The sequence below is a fragment of the Gekko japonicus genome, unplaced genomic scaffold (assembly GCF_001447785.1).
Source record: "Gekko japonicus isolate JY-2015 unplaced genomic scaffold, Gekko_japonicus_V1.1 scaffold1729, whole genome shotgun sequence".
NCBI classification, from domain to species: Eukaryota; Metazoa; Chordata; class Lepidosauria; order Squamata; family Gekkonidae; genus Gekko; species Gekko japonicus.
Genome location: NW_015170938.1, coordinates 48,763 through 66,794, shown reverse-complemented (window position 1 = coordinate 66,794; position 18,032 = coordinate 48,763). Strand labels below are relative to the sequence as shown.

The 18,032-nt window shown below is 43.7% G+C and overlaps 1 protein-coding gene across 1 annotated transcript in view; it reads left to right on the top strand.

The window, feature by feature from the left end:
• STK31 (serine/threonine kinase 31) overlaps positions 1 to 18,032 on the top strand; it is a 65,911-nt gene that overhangs the window by 40,412 nt on the left and 7,467 nt on the right. Inside the window, exons 19-22 of the mRNA XM_015418859.1 lie at positions 3,315 to 3,440; positions 3,778 to 3,864; positions 6,663 to 6,812; positions 11,903 to 12,028. Of these exons, the coding sequence (XP_015274345.1) occupies positions 3,315 to 3,440; positions 3,778 to 3,864; positions 6,663 to 6,812; positions 11,903 to 12,028 (489 nt within the window). The remainder of the gene's footprint in view (positions 1 to 3,314; positions 3,441 to 3,777; positions 3,865 to 6,662; positions 6,813 to 11,902; positions 12,029 to 18,032) is intronic.

Sequence of the window (18,032 nt, the reverse complement as noted above, 5' to 3'; positions counted from 1 at the left end):
TCTTCCCTTAAACAGTCACTGGAGTTGCTAATCTCCCTGTGGGGCCTGGAGATCTCCCAGAAATCACAGTGTTCTCCAGTCACAGCACATCATTTCCCCTACCGAAAATTTCTCAGCTACTACAATGGCTGCTTTGGGCAGTAGACTCTATGGCATTATACCCTGCTGAAGTCCCTTCGCACCCCACACCCTGCCCTCTCCAGGCTCCACCCCTCAAATCTACAGGTCTGGCCCTCCCCTTAATATTGCCATCCTGCAGGCAGCACCTGGAGAGCTCCAAGATCAGTTCTCCTGGAGAAAATGGCTGCTTTGGGCAATGGCATTATACCCTGCTGAGGTCCCTCTGCACCCCAAACCCTGCCCTCCCCAGGCTCTACCCCTCAAATCTACAGGTATTTCCCAACCCAGAGTTGGCAACCCTGTAACTGGCTATGGAACCGCTTTCCAGACCCTTGGAACCCAGAAGACATGGCATAGGAGGAGGTGCTTTTCTACCTTAGCTGCCACTGCATAACCCCAAATCAACATAAGTCAGGGGTGGAGGGAACCATACCTGTTACCATGAGGCTGTCCTCCCATACTACCCACTTGGGGCAGCAAAATGACTTGAGACATGGCTTGCCTCCCTTTATTTTCCCCTTCCCTCTGCTGCCCCACCAGCCACAGTCGGGCCACTCACCTGGAGCTTCCTTCTAAAGCTCGTTATATTTCTTCCCACAACGAGCCTTACTCCTAGTTTAAAATATTTCTGTTCCACTTTTTCACAGTGCCCACGGTAGCTTACAAAATATAAACATACACAAATAAAAACATAATTAAACTCGAGAATTGAAATACATCACATTGAAGCTCCAGTGCTGTCACTCCATTCATTGGCTAAAGGTACATTGAGAAAATTTCACCTTACACGTTTTACAGAAGGCGAAGAGAGTAGGCGTTTCCATACTATATGTGGCAGGCTGTTCTAAAGTGTTGGTGCAGTCTCTAAAAACGAGTGGCTAAGGGCTGTAGCTGAACAGACCTGATTGGAGGGCACATTAGAAGTGAGGTGCCTGATGGACCTTAGTTGGTGCATGGGATCATACGAGGAAAGGCGGGCCTTTAAATATGTAGGTTCCAGGCCATGAAGGGCTTTAAAGGTAACAACCAGCACCTAGAAATGTGTCTGGAAACAAATGGGTTACTAGTGACACTGCAGAAGCACAGGTGTTATATCTGTGAACATACTGGTCAGTAATCTAGTGGCAGCATTTGGTTCCTACTGAAGTTTCTGAACAGTTTTCAGGGGCACTTCCATTATATGTATAGTGCATTACTGTAATGTAGCCTTGAGATTACAGTGGCATGGATCAGCATAGCAAGGTCAGCAGGATCCATTTGGACCAATTGGTACACACAGTATATAGATAATAGATGTTTCTAGCCACTTCCCCAACTTGCTTTTCTAAAACTTTCACATTCTCAGATATTAGTATTAAACTTTTAAGCTGCAAATTCTGGTATTGCTAGGGTTGCCAACTCACTGGAGAACAAATAGTCCCTTTAATAGAAGCTTAATGAGATGTTAACTTACCAGCAGATGTTGTTCAGCTCCATGCTGTGAAACTGTTTCAGCTGCTCATTTGCACATATTAAGCCTCTGTTAAAGGGACAGGGCTTTTTTCCTCCAAGATTGTTGGCAACCTCTAGGTATTGAGCTGAAAAGAACAGTTCGGATTCCTACAAACCAGCATTGGATGGTGAGATACCTGGACAGCTGAGTGTCTGGATATATTTTTAATTGTGGAGCTCCCAGCAATCTAGTCTGTTTTCACTATCAAGGCCAGATCTTCCCTGTGGCTCTTTAAGCTTATGTATAGACCTCTGTTTTGAAGTGGAGACACGAGGGGTGGTGGTAAAGTAGATTTTAACCCTTTCACCCCTGCATAGTTTTACAAATTGAAACCAGACTCCCTGTACTTATGTAGCATTTTAAAGAAAAGTGGAGGCAAAAGATGGATACCCATGCTCTTTTTTGGGCTTCCAAGCTGCTGTAATTTGTCTTTAAATGACTGGTGCAGACCTGCGATCTCTGTCCTGTCTAGTCTGACTCTCAGTTTGAAGAAATCAGACTAAGTCCACTTTTTGGAGAGTATTTTGTATTTAGGGATTTGGGATCACCCCAGATGTTACAAAGAGGATTTTTATGCAGCATAGAGGCTGCTGATTGGGATGGGGATATAGTCTCAGCATTGTTTTAGATCCAGGAATACCCATGAACTTGCCTGGATTATAGTTCATATTTCTGGGTAAGTCTAGGATCCCTTCCATTTCTCCCCTTAGCGGCTCTTGGGCATTCCCAGTCTCACCACTGTATGCAGTATAATGAATATAGTGGCACTGCAGCTACCTGCTACTCCTGTGTTAGGCCAATAGCCCACAATATTTTGTGAATGAGGACTAATGCTAGGTGGTGGTGTGTAAAGAAGTGAGCTGTCATCCATGAAATATTTGTCTTAAAAGTCTCCTTTTTTTTTTAAGAGTAATGTTTTAAATCTTTTACGACTAATGTTTTAAATCTATCCCTGTAGTTTCGAAGGACACAAGAACTTTGAAAATACACACTTTCTCACTCCCCCCCCCTCCGCCTCCCCCAGCCGAAGAGAGAGGGCAAGACTTTGGGGGGGTGGGAATTGGTTGGTTAGAAAGAAACAACAGTTTTAGAGAGACAGAACTGTGAGTTGGTTGAAGTTGAAACATTTGGCAATGCATCTTTTCCCCCAAGAGAATTTACAGGGTAGCATATGAGTGCCTCTGCTTAGGTTTGCATATTTGCAAATGAAGCAGATTTTACAAAGACTTAGTAAGTCATCAGTGCTTTCTGGCCCAGAGGAAGCTGAAGCTGGCAGTTAGATTTGAGTCCAGCAGCACCTTAGAGGTCAGCAAGATTTGGGGAGTATAAGCTTTTGAGAGTCAGTGCTCCCTTCCTTAGCGCTTTTTTTTTTTAATCTCTAAGGTGCTACTGGATTCAAATCTAGCTGTTCTGTGCAGACCAACAAAGCTGGCAGCTTTCGCTCCTCCCTGCTTAGGGTTGTTAGGAGCACTCAACATTTTAATACTGATGATAGGACACAATAAATCCTAGAAGGAAATTGCAACACATTTACCTCCAGATTGCTATGTGAGCAGTGGGGCATCTGGGCCATCAATATGGATGCAAGTCTTAGAATATGGTAACAGGTTACTTGACATAGTGTTCCTAAGACATCTGCTTTAAATCTTTGTGGAATATAATTCAGCCTTCTAATTCATAACTAAATTATTTCTTTTCTCAGGGTTATGTTGTGGATACGAATACAGAAACAGGAGTGATAAAAACAGCAGCGGAATATCACAAAGCCTGGAGGGAATTAAAGGAGGAATCTGGTTTAATGCAACTGATGTTCCTGTTTTTATGCAAGGCAAGTTATAAAATTGTTGCATGTATATTATAAATACAATAATAAATGTAATACATATATAAATGTTAATACATTGATTATATGCACTGTTGAAGGATAATATAGACGTACAGTGGCATAAACATTCATGGTCTGAGCACCATCTGATGAAGTTGGCTCCAGTCCATGGAAGTTTAAACCATGAGAAGCTGCTAGTGTTTAAGGTACTACAAGACACCTGTGTTTGCTGCAACCAACTACAGTGGCTAACTCTCAAAGCTGATTGTAGAAACTCTGCAGTATTTTAACCTCTGATCAATTTTCTCTCTTCCCCCTCTTCCATTTTTTTATTGTGAAGAGTGATCCATTGGCTTATGTGATGGTCCCGTATTATGCTGGAGCAAGTCTGGGTGCACTGCAGACTAGTGTTCCTTTAACTCCAGGTGTAAGTAATATATAGTATCTTTACTTGAAAAGTCAGTTGTGTGTTTCCCCCCACCCACTTGGTAGCCTCACATTCATATGTTCATTCACTCAGTGTCTGTTTACTTAACTGTGCAAGTAGGGAGTCTAGGAGTTGTTCAGAATAGGACATAATATGTATACATCATAGCTAGATATCTGAATGGAACAGTTAGTCATGATTAGGATTTAAAAATTGAACATTATTATTTGTAAGCCTTAAATATAAGGTACTGAAGTGTTTTTATGGGCTTTCTGTGAATGTGCAGCCCCAATCTAAAAACTAGATCCTTTGATGAATTGATTTGTACAGACTTAAAAAATTGATTTCGATACTGGTGAAATTTTTATATAATATTTGATAGTTGGAATGAACTAGATTATTTCTGGAATCTGCAGTCTTTATCTGTTTAAGCAGTTTCCAGAAATATTCAGGAATACATGGGACCAGCATTTCATGACTTTTAGGCCTTTCCCCCCACCATTTAACAAGTTTCCTGGGCAGGGAGTGGGGAGGGAGGCAGCTTCTCAGGCAATAGGATCAGACATTGATTTGAAGGGAATGCTAGAACTGGCTGCCCAGTCATAACCAGTGTTCCCTCTAAGCTGAGCTAGTGTGAGCTAGCTCACAGTTTTTTAGCCTCCAGCTCACAGATTTTTGTCTTAGCTCAAGAAGAATGGTTCCAGAGCAAACTAATTTATGCAGTAGCCAAATCGCTCACTCACAACTTTAGTGCCAGTAGCTCACAAAGTAGAATTTTTGCTCACAAGACTCCACAGCTTAGAGGGAGCATTAGTCATAACAATTCTCTCTCAGTCCTCCAGGCTCTCTGAGCATGGGCAAAGAGGATAAAAAGCAGGCTTGCCCTGCAGCTTGGCTCCATTTCAAGACTATATTTTTTGTTGAGTCCTGGTGGTGCTTGCTGTTGCTGCTGTGCTCTGGAATTCTTCTTCATGCTGCTGCCTGCCAGGAACACCTTCTTGTTATGTGCTTGGACATCTTCAGGATTGGGTTGCCCACAGTGGACTTGGTTTTAAAATATTATAAAAAATATTATGTCATGGTAGGTAACATTTATTGTGTGGGGCCAAAGGCTATTACAGTTAGAATGCACAAAAGGGAACATAGACAATAATAATAATAAAAATATTATTTCAAGTTTTTCTGCATCTTTTGTTTCTGCCTTGGGTGGGGAGGCTTGTAGTGGTGGGGGAAGCCTTTGGATTCTTTTCTGTTTTTTTAAAGCATTTAAAAGGCTTGAGCTGTTTTATTGGATTCTCTTGGCATGTTGAGGATTCTTAACTGCTTTGCATGTTCCCAGTATCTGAAATGTTTTCCATTTTTGAAGTTTTTTGCTTTGGGGGAAGGGGTCCAAGTTTGATTCTGTGATTTGCCATTGGTTCTGTTGGGCTTGCCACATTAGCCCTGGGATCTGCTTGGCTTCTGTGGTTTGACATTGGTTCTGTTGGGCTTGCAACAGTGTCCCTTGCTCCAATTTGTTTGGTTTGGATTCTCTGATTTGACCTTGACTGTGTTGGCATTGTTGGTTCTGCTTGCCTTTGTGTGCTTTTTGGCCCATGGTTGCTCTTTTGTGTTCTGCTGCTGGCTTCTTTGTCCTAAAGAAAGCATTGAATTTTGTGCAAATAGGAAACAATGGAGACAAGTACGATGGCTGGGGAGGACGTTGTTCAGGGGCCCATTAGAATTGGACCCCTTGAGCCAATCCACTTGAAACCTGGAGGATCTTTGGTGGGCAGGCAGGACTAGGTTCCCTGCAATTCTAGTGTTATTTCCTTGAAAAACAGCCACTCTAGCCCCTCAAACTGAAAGAGTCCCACCGTAGGGAGTAATGTGTCTGAAATATTTCAGAATTTCAAGGAAAAACCTTGAATCCTAATCTGTTATTGGAGACACAAATAATCTGGAATATCAGTGTGGAAGCCATTCTTGCGAGTCTTTGGATTGCAGTGAACAAACAGTTGTGGAAGACTCTTCTAGGAAATTCAGCACCATCTTATTTCCCATTTGCTTATCCTATTTTTGTCATACTGAGCTGGTTGGGAAATATCCTGTCATAAGATCCAGCAAAATTGCTGCACTCCTTCGGTAGCTTGCATGGTGGGAGAAGCAGGAAATACAAGCTTGGGCTATTTTCAGGCACTCATAAGAACATAAGAGAAGCCAATGTTGGATCAGGCCAATGGCCCATCCAGTCCAACACTCTGTCACACAGTGGCCAAAAATACCAGGTGCCATCAGGAGGTCCAGCAGTGGGGCCAGGACACTAGAAGCCCTCCCACTGTTGACACCCCCCCAAAACACCAAGAATACAGAGCATCACTTGCCCCGGATTCCGTATCAATACGTTGTGGTATAGTGGTGAGGGCATGAGTTTCCTTCCTTTTTCCTTCCATCAACAGGATGGAGATGTTTCTACTTTGCTGCTGTTCCTTGTTGGAGATTAAGCTGCATGTTTCTCATATGCTTTGAAACATTTGGAATCTGGTGTTTCTTAAAACTTCAGTAGAAGAGGCATTTGTCTTGATCTGAAGATTATTCCTGAGTTGCAAAACATAAAGCCATCTGGTTAATGTGATGTTGGTAAATGTAGATAGTAAGGAAGTTTCATAAATGGGATGTATCTCTTGATTTTTGATTTTTTTATCAGCTGTTTAAGGCTCTGTATGGACATGTGTATGAATATTGCCAAAAGGTTTATGGTAATATTCTGGATTATCTAACGATTGCATTAATCCCTCTGCTTTTTTGTTAATCATTAGGAGATCTTGAAAGTAATGAAAGGAGTAGCCAGAGGTCTGCATACGTTACATACAGCAAACGTAGTGCATGGCTCTCTGCATGAAAATAACGTATTTGCTGTAAACCGAGAACGAGGAATTGTTGGAGACTTCGACTTCACCAAATTAGTGGTAAAGAAACCAACTGCTGAGTATAAATAAGCAGACTACTACTTCCATGTCAGAGCACTTGCTCTGCATACAGAAACTTGCAAATCCAGTCCCTAGCACCTTGTTTTAAGGGATATCAGGTAGTAGGTGCTGGAAAAGAATTCTCTCTGCCTGAGACCCTTGAAAGGCACTGTAAAATGTAATCTAAAATACTGAACTAGGTGGTCCAGTGGTCTGACTGTATAAAGCCGCTCCACATGTTCATGGCCCAGAATTTCTTGAAAAGAAAAATCATTTCATTTACAAAATCCTACTTTTCTGCCCTTAGAAGGGCCACGAAGGTGGCTAAGAATTTAAAACATACATAATAAAATCACATTTTAAAAGCATTAATGTCCCCTCAAACATACATTGTTAAAACAAACAGTTAAAATACATAGAAAACATAAAATAGCAATTAAAAATTGGTTAGGAAGGAGGGATCATTGAGGGAATGCCAAATAAAACAAAAAAGTCTGTACCCACTGGTGGAAGATGGCAACAGAAGGGGTCAGATGAATCTCCCTGGGGAGATAGTCCCAGAGCTTTGGTGCCATGACTGAGAGGGCCCTCTCCTGGGTTGTTACCCACCTAATCTCAGAAGGTGGCGGCACTCAAAGCAGGGCCTCTGAAGATGAACCATAATGGGTGAGCAGGTTCATAAGGGATTAGGCAATTCTTCTTATATGGTCCCAAACCATATAAGGCTTCATAGGTCAAGACCAGCATCTTGAATTATGCCCAGAAACAAATTGGAAGCCAGTGTTGGTGGGCCAAGATATAGTTCCTATAACCCACTCCAGGCAGCATCCTGGCTGTAGTATTCTGTACCAATTGAAGTTTCTGAACACTTTTTAGGGCTGCCCCACATAAAGCGTATTGCAGTAATCTGAAATAGATGTAACCAGGGCATGCACCACAGCAGCCAGGTCTTTTCTGTCCAGGGAAGTCACAGCTCGCTAATCAGTCAATGCTGGTAAAGGTACTCTTGGCTGTAGCTGCCACCTACTTATCCAGCCTGGGTCCTAGAGCACCCCCTATCTACAGACCTGTTCCTCCCATTTTTGGGGAGGGGGGTATATTTTTTAAAAAATGATTTTTCATATGTGTGTGTGCACGTGTGAGTATGTGTGCACCTGAAAGTCATGGCAACCTCTGATGACTGACAGTGTGTGCACCTGGAAGTCATGGTGACCTCTGGTTACTGACCCCTACTGGGGGCCTGGTGGATATTTAGAGAAGGTGGCTGAATAAAGCCTGCCCTCGCCTCCTGACCGCTGATATTCCAAGGAGGTCTCTCATCCAAGTACTAACCAGATTTGACCCTGCTTGACTTCCAAGATCTGACAAAATCGGGTTTACCTGGACTATCCAGGTCAGGGCAAGTGCAACCCCATTCATAAAGGGTGATACTTTAAATCACAGGTGAGACCTTCCGCCCACCAGTTGCACTTCTGTCTTGTCAAGTTTCAGTTTATAAGCCCACATCCCCTCTAATTCAGGGTTTTTAACTGCTCCCTGGGATCAGCAGAAAGTGTAAGGTAGAGCTGAGTATCATCCACATATTGGTGTTAATCCAGTCAAAATTTCCAGATGACCTCTCCCTGCAGTTTCATGTAGATGTTAAAGAGCCTAAGGGACAAGATGGAATGGGACATTTGAGACTGATCCATAGTTTCTGAGATCTCCTAAGATGAGGGTAGGCTTCTTTAGAAGTGGACGCACCACAGCCTGTTTCAAGACTGGGGTGACTACCCTGTCTCCTAAGGAAGCGTTAACTACCTCTCAAACCCAGCCAGCCTCCCCCCCCCCCAAAGATTTAAGGAACCAAGAAGGGTAAGGGTCATACACGCAGGTGGTAGCCATCAAGCTTCCAAAGATCTTGTCCGCAAATCAGATTGAATAAACTGAAAACTATCCTGAACAATTGGACAGATTGATTCCCCGGCACCATCTGACCCTGTCACTGCTTATGTAGAGTCCAAGTTGGAATGGATGCAAGAGATTTTTTTCTGCAGAGTGCTGATCATCGATGTTCACAATGGGTCACTGAGGTGTCCACCACCTTCTGCAGGCCAGAGCCCAGCAGGCCTCAAACTACCTGAAACAGCTCTACTGGCCTACACTGTGCAGATGCAGTGGTGGTGGTGAAGTGTTGTATCTTCGTCGTAGTTTCTGTGCATCACACCTGTGGGGAAAAGGGTTCCTGTGCCTGACCCATCGGTAACTGTGCATGCCCACAGGGGCGGAGCCCGGATCTCCGGCCAGTTCTCTTCTGACCGCCACGCTGACCGGTTGCTCTTTGGCCTCGTCGGTGAACTTCTTCGAAAAATTGTGAGACTAGCTTTTTCTCTTGCCTCTTATTCTCCAAGAAATTGAGAAAAGGAGAAAGAACTTTCCAACCCTCCCCCTGCCCTCCCTGCTCCCTCCCCTTCCGAAGTTGGGCCCCCTCTCGGCCTATGTCAGAACATTGGAGCTTCTTTAAATGCTGCACTAAGTGTGGGAGCCAGCTTGCCTCCAAAGACGGGCACTCGCTGTGCTTACTCTGTCTTGGAGAACCCCATTGCACGAACTCCTGTAGCTACTGTGCCACTTTTTCTTGGCAGACACGAAGTCTCTCAGTGATTTTCGGTTTGTTACGGTCGCTGGCTGACAAGGGACAGAGTCACTTGTCAATATGGGTTTACCTGGCCACCATTACGACTTACCACTATCCTGTAGATGGGTACTCAGTATTCAACCATCCCCACACCAAGCGTTTCTTAGGGGGTCTGCTGCATATGCATCCTCCATGTAAGTTGCCTGCCCCAGCCTGGAATCTCCCTCTGCCTCCTCACCTGGAAGTCGGCATTTCTGGTAGCAATTACATCGGCTGGCAGAGTGGGAAAACTGGTCACACTTAGGCATGATCCACCTTACCTGTGTTTCTCCACCGGTGGCGTCACCTTGAGCCCAGACATTCAGTTCCTACTGAAGATAGTGTCGGAGTTCCACCTTCAGTCCGACATCTCATTCCCAGATTTTTCCCCCGACCCTGAGGATGAACAGGAGAAGCTCCTCCATTCCTTAGATGTTAACGGGCTCTCTTATTCTACCTATAACGGATGCAGCAGTTTCGAAAGGATCATCACCTCTTCATTACCTATGGCCAGCATCAACAGGGCCATAAGGTTTCAGCTCAGAGACTTTCAAAGTGGATTGTGGAGACAATCATATGGTGTTAACTCCTTGAGAAGCAGCCCTTGCCAAAAGCTGTTAGAGCGCATTCCACCAGGGCTGTGGCAACCTCTACTGCCTTTCTGAGGGGAGTCCCTCTACAAGATATTTGCAGAGCAGCAACATGGGTGACACCAAACACGTTCATTCGCCATTATGTTCTGGACGTCCAAGCTCATCATGGGGCTCTGGTGGGATAGTTGGTCTTCCCCTCTGCTGTCAACCTTCTCGGATTAGCGGGAGTTTTTCAGCAGTCAGAAGGAACTGGCGGGAGACCTGGGCTCCGTCCCTGTGGGCATACGCAGTGGGGCCCCACATGTGCCTTAGGGGTGGAGCGTGGTAAAAGAGGCTTTAGGCTTGTTAAAGTTACCAATGGGTCAGGCGCAGGCGCCCTTTTCCCCATAGGTGTGAAGGCACAGATGACCACTCAAAGATCATCAGTTACAGGTAAGCAACCTGTTTTTCTTTGCCTCCCTCACTGCCATAGAGTACACTTTAAAATGAGGTTTTGTCCATGTCTTATCAGATTTGTCCCAAGTCTTCCTCCAGTTTCACTCTAGTAGTCTCCCTTGTTGTTTCATCAACATGTAGCCCCTTTGTAAAGACAAAAGTCCGCATGGTCAAAGCAATGGTATTCCCAGTAGTCACGTATGGCTGCGAGAGTTGGACTATAAAGAAGGCCGAGCGCCGAAGAATAGATTCTTTTGATCTATGGTGCTGGAGAAGACTCTTGAGAGTCCCTTGGACTGCAGGAAGATCAAATCAGTCAATCCTAAAAGAAATCAACCCTGACTGTTCCCTGGAAGGCCAGATAATGAAACTGAAGCTCAAAGACTTTGGCCACCAAATGAGAAGGGAGCACTCACTGGAGAAGACCCTGATGCTGGGAAAGATTGAAGGTCAAAGAAGACGGGGACGGCAAAGGATGAGATGTTTAGACAGTGTCATCGATGCAACAAACATGAAATTGAGCCAACTTCAGAGGACGGTGGAAGACAGGAGGGCCTGGCGGGATCTGGTCCATGGGGTCGCGAAGAGTCGGACTCGACTGTGCGACTGAACAAAAAACCAAAGGGCTGCCTGGGCTGTACTACTTCAGAGAGTGCATCTGCTTGGGTTGTTTCCTCATTCCAAAGGTCAGCCAGGGCATTGACAGCACCACCAACCATATCAACTAGAGCCATCAGAAAGCCTTTTGGATCCGTCTGGCTCTAGGGGCGGATCAATAGAACGTTCCCCAATGCTTCAGAGGCTCGGTAATCCCTGTAAGTTTAAACACAAGGAGATAGTGATCTGCCTATGACAAAGGAACCATTGTTAATTCTGCCACCATTGTTAATTCCGCGGTGCTCATCTCCGTTTCAAAGCCGAAGAGCCAGCGCTGTCCAAAGACGTTTCCGTGGTCATGTGGCCGGCATGACTAAACACCAAGGCACACGGAACACTGTTACCTTCCCACTGAAGTGGTACCTATTTATCTACTTGCAGTTTCTTTCTTTCGAACTGCTAGGTTGGCAGGAGCTGGAACTAGAGACGGGCACTCACTCTTTCATGCGGCAACTCGGGTCTCGAACTGCTGAACTACCGACCTTCCACAGCCTGCAGTTCAGTGTCTTAACCACTTGAGCCACCGCAGCTCCCATTAAAATATTAGTGGTCTGTTAATGGTCAGAGAGCAAGCTAGGAAAAGATGTGTGTTCAGCCCCCATAATACCACTCTGCATTAAACATTGCCTGCCACTCAATGAGATAGTTTGACTTTCTGATATCCTGTCTGGGCTAGCAGAAGTCCGTCATTAGGAAAGGTTTCAGAACATTCAAATTGTTGTATTCTAAACTGTGGCATTTTATTTTAGGATCAGCGTGCTTCAGTGAATTATGTACTAGTGAATGGTTTGAGCTTAACTTCTCCTGAAATAAAAAATGGACAACCACCATCTCCATCTTCAGATATGTATACTTATGGCTGCTTGTTTTACTGGGTATGTAATTTTCCTTTATTATAAATATATTTTTGTTACCTACAAATTACTTAAATGAGCAATAATTCGATTTACACAAGAAGATAAAATGAAATAGTATTTGATGTTGCCTAAACTTCTTTCTTGTTGTCTTGCTACATAGTGTTCAAAATGCCAGCCTGAAATCCATTCATGTTTCTTATTACTATGTGTATTTAATGAAAGCACAATATTTAGTTGGCTGTTAATACATCAAAGGGTTTGTTGTGGAAAACAAAATATAACTAGAAATGTCCACCAGACATTTGTCTGGTGCCTACCTTGCTGTTCTTATTCAGGCTTTGATTGAGGAGTTCCATCTTTTTTAGCTGTTTTCATGGTCTGCTTCTAATCTCATGACTGTTCTATGGCTATCGTTTTATACTGCTAAGTGTTGTTTTTATGTGGTTATACTGCTTATTTTTATCATTTGTTTTACTATTAGTAATTCTTATGTTGTGTTATGTGATTTTATCATGTTTTAATGTGGTGAACCACCACAAGCAGATCTCTGGAGAGGTGACAAATAAATACCAGTTTAGGACATTAATGCTTAATTTTGTTTCATGGCTCATCTAGGATTTCTTCCTTACAACAAGAATTCTCCACGTTGCTTTCATCACTGCTGCAAATACAGTGGCATATGCATTGGATGATGGAACTTCTACACATAGGAGTTTTCCTGTCTTTTTCCAGCTCCCCTTTAGACATGTGCTGCACAGTGATTCCACATTGGCTCTTAGGGATATGGGTGCTATGGCAACTTGCCACTCTCTTATTTGGTTCTTAACATATTTTTATTTATTTACAAAAAAAATTATTGCACCTTTCTGCCCTTACAAGGTGGCTAACAACTTAAAACATATATAATGAAATACATTATAAATCCATTAAAAATAAACCCTCCTTCCAAACATACGTGATTTAAACAACTTAAAAAAAATTAAAATACATACAAAATAAAAACATTGGTTAGAAAGGAGGGATCATTGAGGAAATGCCAAACAAAGCAAAAAGTCCTCACCTGCTGGCAGAAAACAACAACAGAAGGGGACAGACAAATCTTCCTGGAGAGAGAGTTCCAGAGCTTTGGTGCCATGACTGAGAAGGCCTTCTTCTGGGTTCCCACCCACCTGATCTCAGAAGGCAGGTGCATCCGAAGCAGTGCCTCTGAAGATGACCATAAAGGGTGAGCAGGTTCATGAGAGATTAGGCAGTTCTCTAGGTATGTTGGTCCCAAACCATATAGGACTTTGAAGGTCAAGACCACCTTGAATTATGCCCAGAAACAAATTAGAAGCCAGTGTAGGTGGGCCAAGATATAGTCCCTGAGACCCACTCCAGTCAACATCCTGGCTGCAGCATTCTATACCAAAGTTTCCAAACACTGTTTTCAAGAGCAGCCTCACATAGAGCACATTGCAGTAATCTAATCTAGATATAACCAGGGCAGGCACCACAGCAGCCAGATCTTTTCTGTCCAGGGAAGGCTGCTGGTGGCACCAGTTGAAGCTGGTAAAAGGCACTCTTGGCCACAGCTGCCACTTGCTTATCCAGCAGTATGCCTGAGTCGTAGAGCACCTGCAGACTACAGACCTGTTCCTTCAAGAGGAGTGCAACCCCATCCATAACAAGTGAGACCATAAATCCTAGGTCAGACCAGCTGGATGTTTGGAGCTAGGACTAGCTAGAAAGGGATGTTTGGAGAAATGGCATTAGGTTGACATGAATCCAGGCCTCCCATGGCTGCTGTTTACAGAAAAAACCCTAACATGCTAGAGATCTGATTGCAGATCTTTCTTCATGTCTGGTTTTGCCCTCAGTCTCAACTATGAGTACATGCACAGCAGCAGAAAATGGGGAAAGGTGGCAAGTACTTGATCGTGATGAGTTCTAAGTAGGGGGGTTCTTTTGGATTTGGGTCTGTTGAACCCAAAAAAAATCCGTACACCTGAATATACCTGAATACCAGTATGGGGACCGTCCCCATAGGGTATAATGGAGAATTTCACTCACCAAGCCACAGTGCGACTTGGCGAGTGAAGGGAAGGTATTTTAACTTTACCCCCCCCTTCCCTCTTGGGCTCCTGTTGCCTCTGTGTTGCAGCTCCCCAGTGAAGGAAAGGTATTTAAACCTTTTTTAAAAATTTTCTCAAAAAAGTGGAATATAAAAGGGAAGAAGGGGTAGGGGCAAACATAGATTCATCAAGTTTATCAAATATGAGTTGTTACATACAACAAGTAAAATCAGATGTATTATCAGATGTATTACATATTTCAAATATAGAAGCAGACAATAAAACATCAATATTACAATATTTTGGGATAGATTCTTTCTTTAAAAGAATAAACAAGAACTTTCCTAGTGTTAGTGATAATATATTAACAATAAAAGAGAGCCAGTTTGGTGTAGTGGTTAGGTGTGCGGAGTCTAATCTGAGAGACCCACTCCTCCACTTGCAACTGCTGGATGACCTTGGGCAAGTTATACTTCTGACAAGAGCTGTCCTTGAAAGGGCAGTTCTTGAAAGAGCTCTCTCAGCCCCACCTACCTCACAGGATATCTGTTGTGGGAAGGAGAAGGGAAAGGAGTTTGTAAGCTGCTCTGAGACTCTGAGTGAAGGGCAGGGTATAAATCCAATCTCCTCCTCTTCCTCCTCCTCCTCCTCCTCCTCCTCCTCTTCCTCTTCTTCTATCTTTAACAACTGAACAAACTTCTACACTAAAATTAAATCATTGTTAAAACCTGAATATTGTCTTAATCATTTGTCTAAATCTAAATTTTAATCTTACTAAATATTCAAATACTAGTGGAATACAAATGTATAATATTAAAACTATAATCAATATCTTCATCACCTTTAAAATGGTAGGTAATTCCAAAACTAAAAAAAACCACACCAACTATTCCCATAATATGGGTAATAAGCTTACCATTTCTGCTGAAATTCTTTCAATGGTCTTTTGTTTATATAATTAGTTAGTTTTGCCAGTGTTGCATACTCAGCTGGTTTTTCTTTCCAGATCTCTAGCGTAGGACAGTCTTCTGCCTTCCATTTCATTGGAAATATTACTCTGGCAGCTGTCAACATATATCTAAGTAGGTCTTGTGAGGTTCTGTCTATATTACCTGGTAGGATTCTCAGTAACACAGTCTCTGGTTTCATCAGGAATTTGGTTTCTAAGGATGGGTACCCATTTATCTACTTGCAATTATGTTGCTTTCGAACCGCTGGGTATGCATATGCAAGTTCACCACATAAGATAAAAAGTGCCATCTACTTCTTTACATTTCCAGCAAGCCCCTTTGTAATTCTTGTCCATCTTTTCAATATCTTTTGGGGTGACTTACTATTGGTAAAACATCTGGTAACAGTTTTCTCTTAATGCTTGGCTAGCAGTAAAGCTAGTACCTTTAGTCCATAGGTTTTCCCAGCATTAAAACTGTATTTCCTCGCTGAAATTTTGCATTCATTTAGTCATGCAGGGTTTGACCTGTTCTTCTTCAGAATCATATTGAAGCAATAACTTGTAAATTCATCTTTAGGTTGTGAGACAATCTTTTCAAAATCAGTCAGTTCATTAATAACTCCTCTCTTAGTACAGATATCATTTTTTAATCTGGAGGCAATTTGAAAGTATATCCACCATTGTATCTCCTTTACTTTAATCTCTTACCATGTCTTGATGCCACCTTGTGAGTTTATCATATCGCCATAAATTATAAAATCATTGTTTCTCCTTTAATAAGCATCTATTGATGACATTATTGGTGGAATTGTAGGGCTGATTCTCTTTTATAGCATTTCCCAAATTTTAAATAAGCTATCTCTGATTATATGACTTTTATCTTCGGTTTTGTTTTTTGATATAGATTTTTAAATCCACAGATAGCTATGTAGCCCATCAAGATTTGAAGATTCTAATTTTATAAAGTTTTCATTGGGACTTCTGATCCAATATGATATCCAAACTAGCCCAGCAGCACAGTAATATAAATCTTCAACGTGGTCTCTGTGCGTCACACCCATGGGATTCAGTGCGCACGCGCTAAATCGATCGGTGCTGTAGCAAGCTCTTTTAACGGATTTTTGCGCCCAGTCCCTCGGGCATGCACAGGAACCCCACCGCACATGCCCAGAGGGGTGGGCGCGGACACCCCACCAGTTCCTTTCTTACCGCCGCATTGAATAGACCTATTTTTCGTCGGTTATATCAGTTGCTTTCGGCTATTCGCCTCAGCTCTTAGGAATTACTTCCGTCTATTATTTTTCCTTTCGCTTTTTTGTTGTTTGTTCTTCAAAAAAAAATCTTTACTTTCCGTTGAGGGAGACTCTGCCGATTACCTCAGGCCTTCGGGCTACCCCCCCTCAAACATTCCCTCTTCTTCGTTTTCTTTTATGGAGAAAAAGTGGGGTTTCTTCAATAGGTGCAAGGGTTGCGGCAGCAAACTTGCTCCTCCAGATCGTCATACCCTCTGCATTTTTTGCCTCGGAGAGTCTCACCAGCCAGAGTCCTGTCATTATTGGCTTGTTTTTCCAATCAAACGCGAAAAAATTGAGCTGCGCGACTTAAAGTAGCACTGCTGGAATTGGCACTTACTCCTACCTCTGCGATGGAAGAGAGACCATCAACATCAACAGCGCCAGCATCGACACCTGCCTCCGATTCCAACCGCCCAACACCGAAGCTCCCGTCAGTGAAGTCGCAATCTTCTGCGTCCACACCAATCAAAAAGAAGACCAAGGCGAGTAAAGATCACAAGTCCGCAAAAAAGGGCGCCTCCAAGCCCCTTAAGGCGGCAAAGAAGGGGAAGGAAGCGGTGCCTGCACTGGGTGATGCCCCTATAGTGCCTCCTGCTCCAATGGCAGTATTGATATCGGAGGCCCAACTCTCTCCGCTGATACCGACCATCCAACTACTGGATTCCCCCATCCAACAAGTGGAGCGTCCGTACTCCGACATCGACACGGTCGAGCTCCTAAGTCACCAAATGGGTGCATTCGTCAGCATCAATGATATTGGAGGCTTCCGATGTCGAAACACGTCGGTACCGACACGCTTCTCGCAGTATGCAACGTCATCCTCCGCGTCTCAATGTTCAATCTGTCGATATCGACGACCAAGACTACAGGAACGGTTCTCACAGACAAACTATTGCTTTGTCTCCCAGATGTCCACGGTCCAGAAGTCGATGCCCCCGAGTCTTCCTGCTCCCTCCACCACCAATATCGTGGGATCAACGACAGGTGAGGTACCTGTATGGGGCTTATACACCATCCATGCCATGGTTGACTCTGGCGGGCTATTCTGATTGGGATCGCTATTCGTCCTGCTCTGTTCACAGATCAAGGTCGCCCCACAAGTCCAGACCTTCGGCATCTCTGTCTCGTCGTCCTACAGATAATCCTTCCCACCATAGTCTGGAATCAAGTCGTCTTCCCAACCCTCAGGTCACTCCAAACCTTGTCGTTCCACAAAAACCTATAGCTGGTCAAGAGGACACTTCGGTCCAAATACAACACCAAGACTCCTCTGACTCCATGGAAGAAGACTCGGAGACGGAAGCATCTGAGGCTCATACCTCTCCTGACCATAAATCTCCCAACCAGGATGTCGCTGAGGACTTACCCATATCCCCATCCGACAACCTTACATCGTATACAGATTTAGTTAAAAGAATGGCCCACTCTTTAGGCCTCTCTGTTGTCCAGCAACATCCGCAGGCATCTGATGCTGTTTACGATATAGTCCAGCTTGATACCTCTTCCACCTTGGCATTGCCCATGTCTTCAGTCCTTCTGCAAGCAGCAAAGGCACCATGGCTAAAACCCTCGTCAGCCCCTGTGTCTACGAGACGACTGGACCATATGTATAGGGTCCAAGAGGCAGATGCCGAATTCCTATTCTCGCACCCTCAGCCAAACTCAATGGTGATAACATCTTCCTCAAAATCCAAGAGGACACATTCCGCACCTTCCGACAA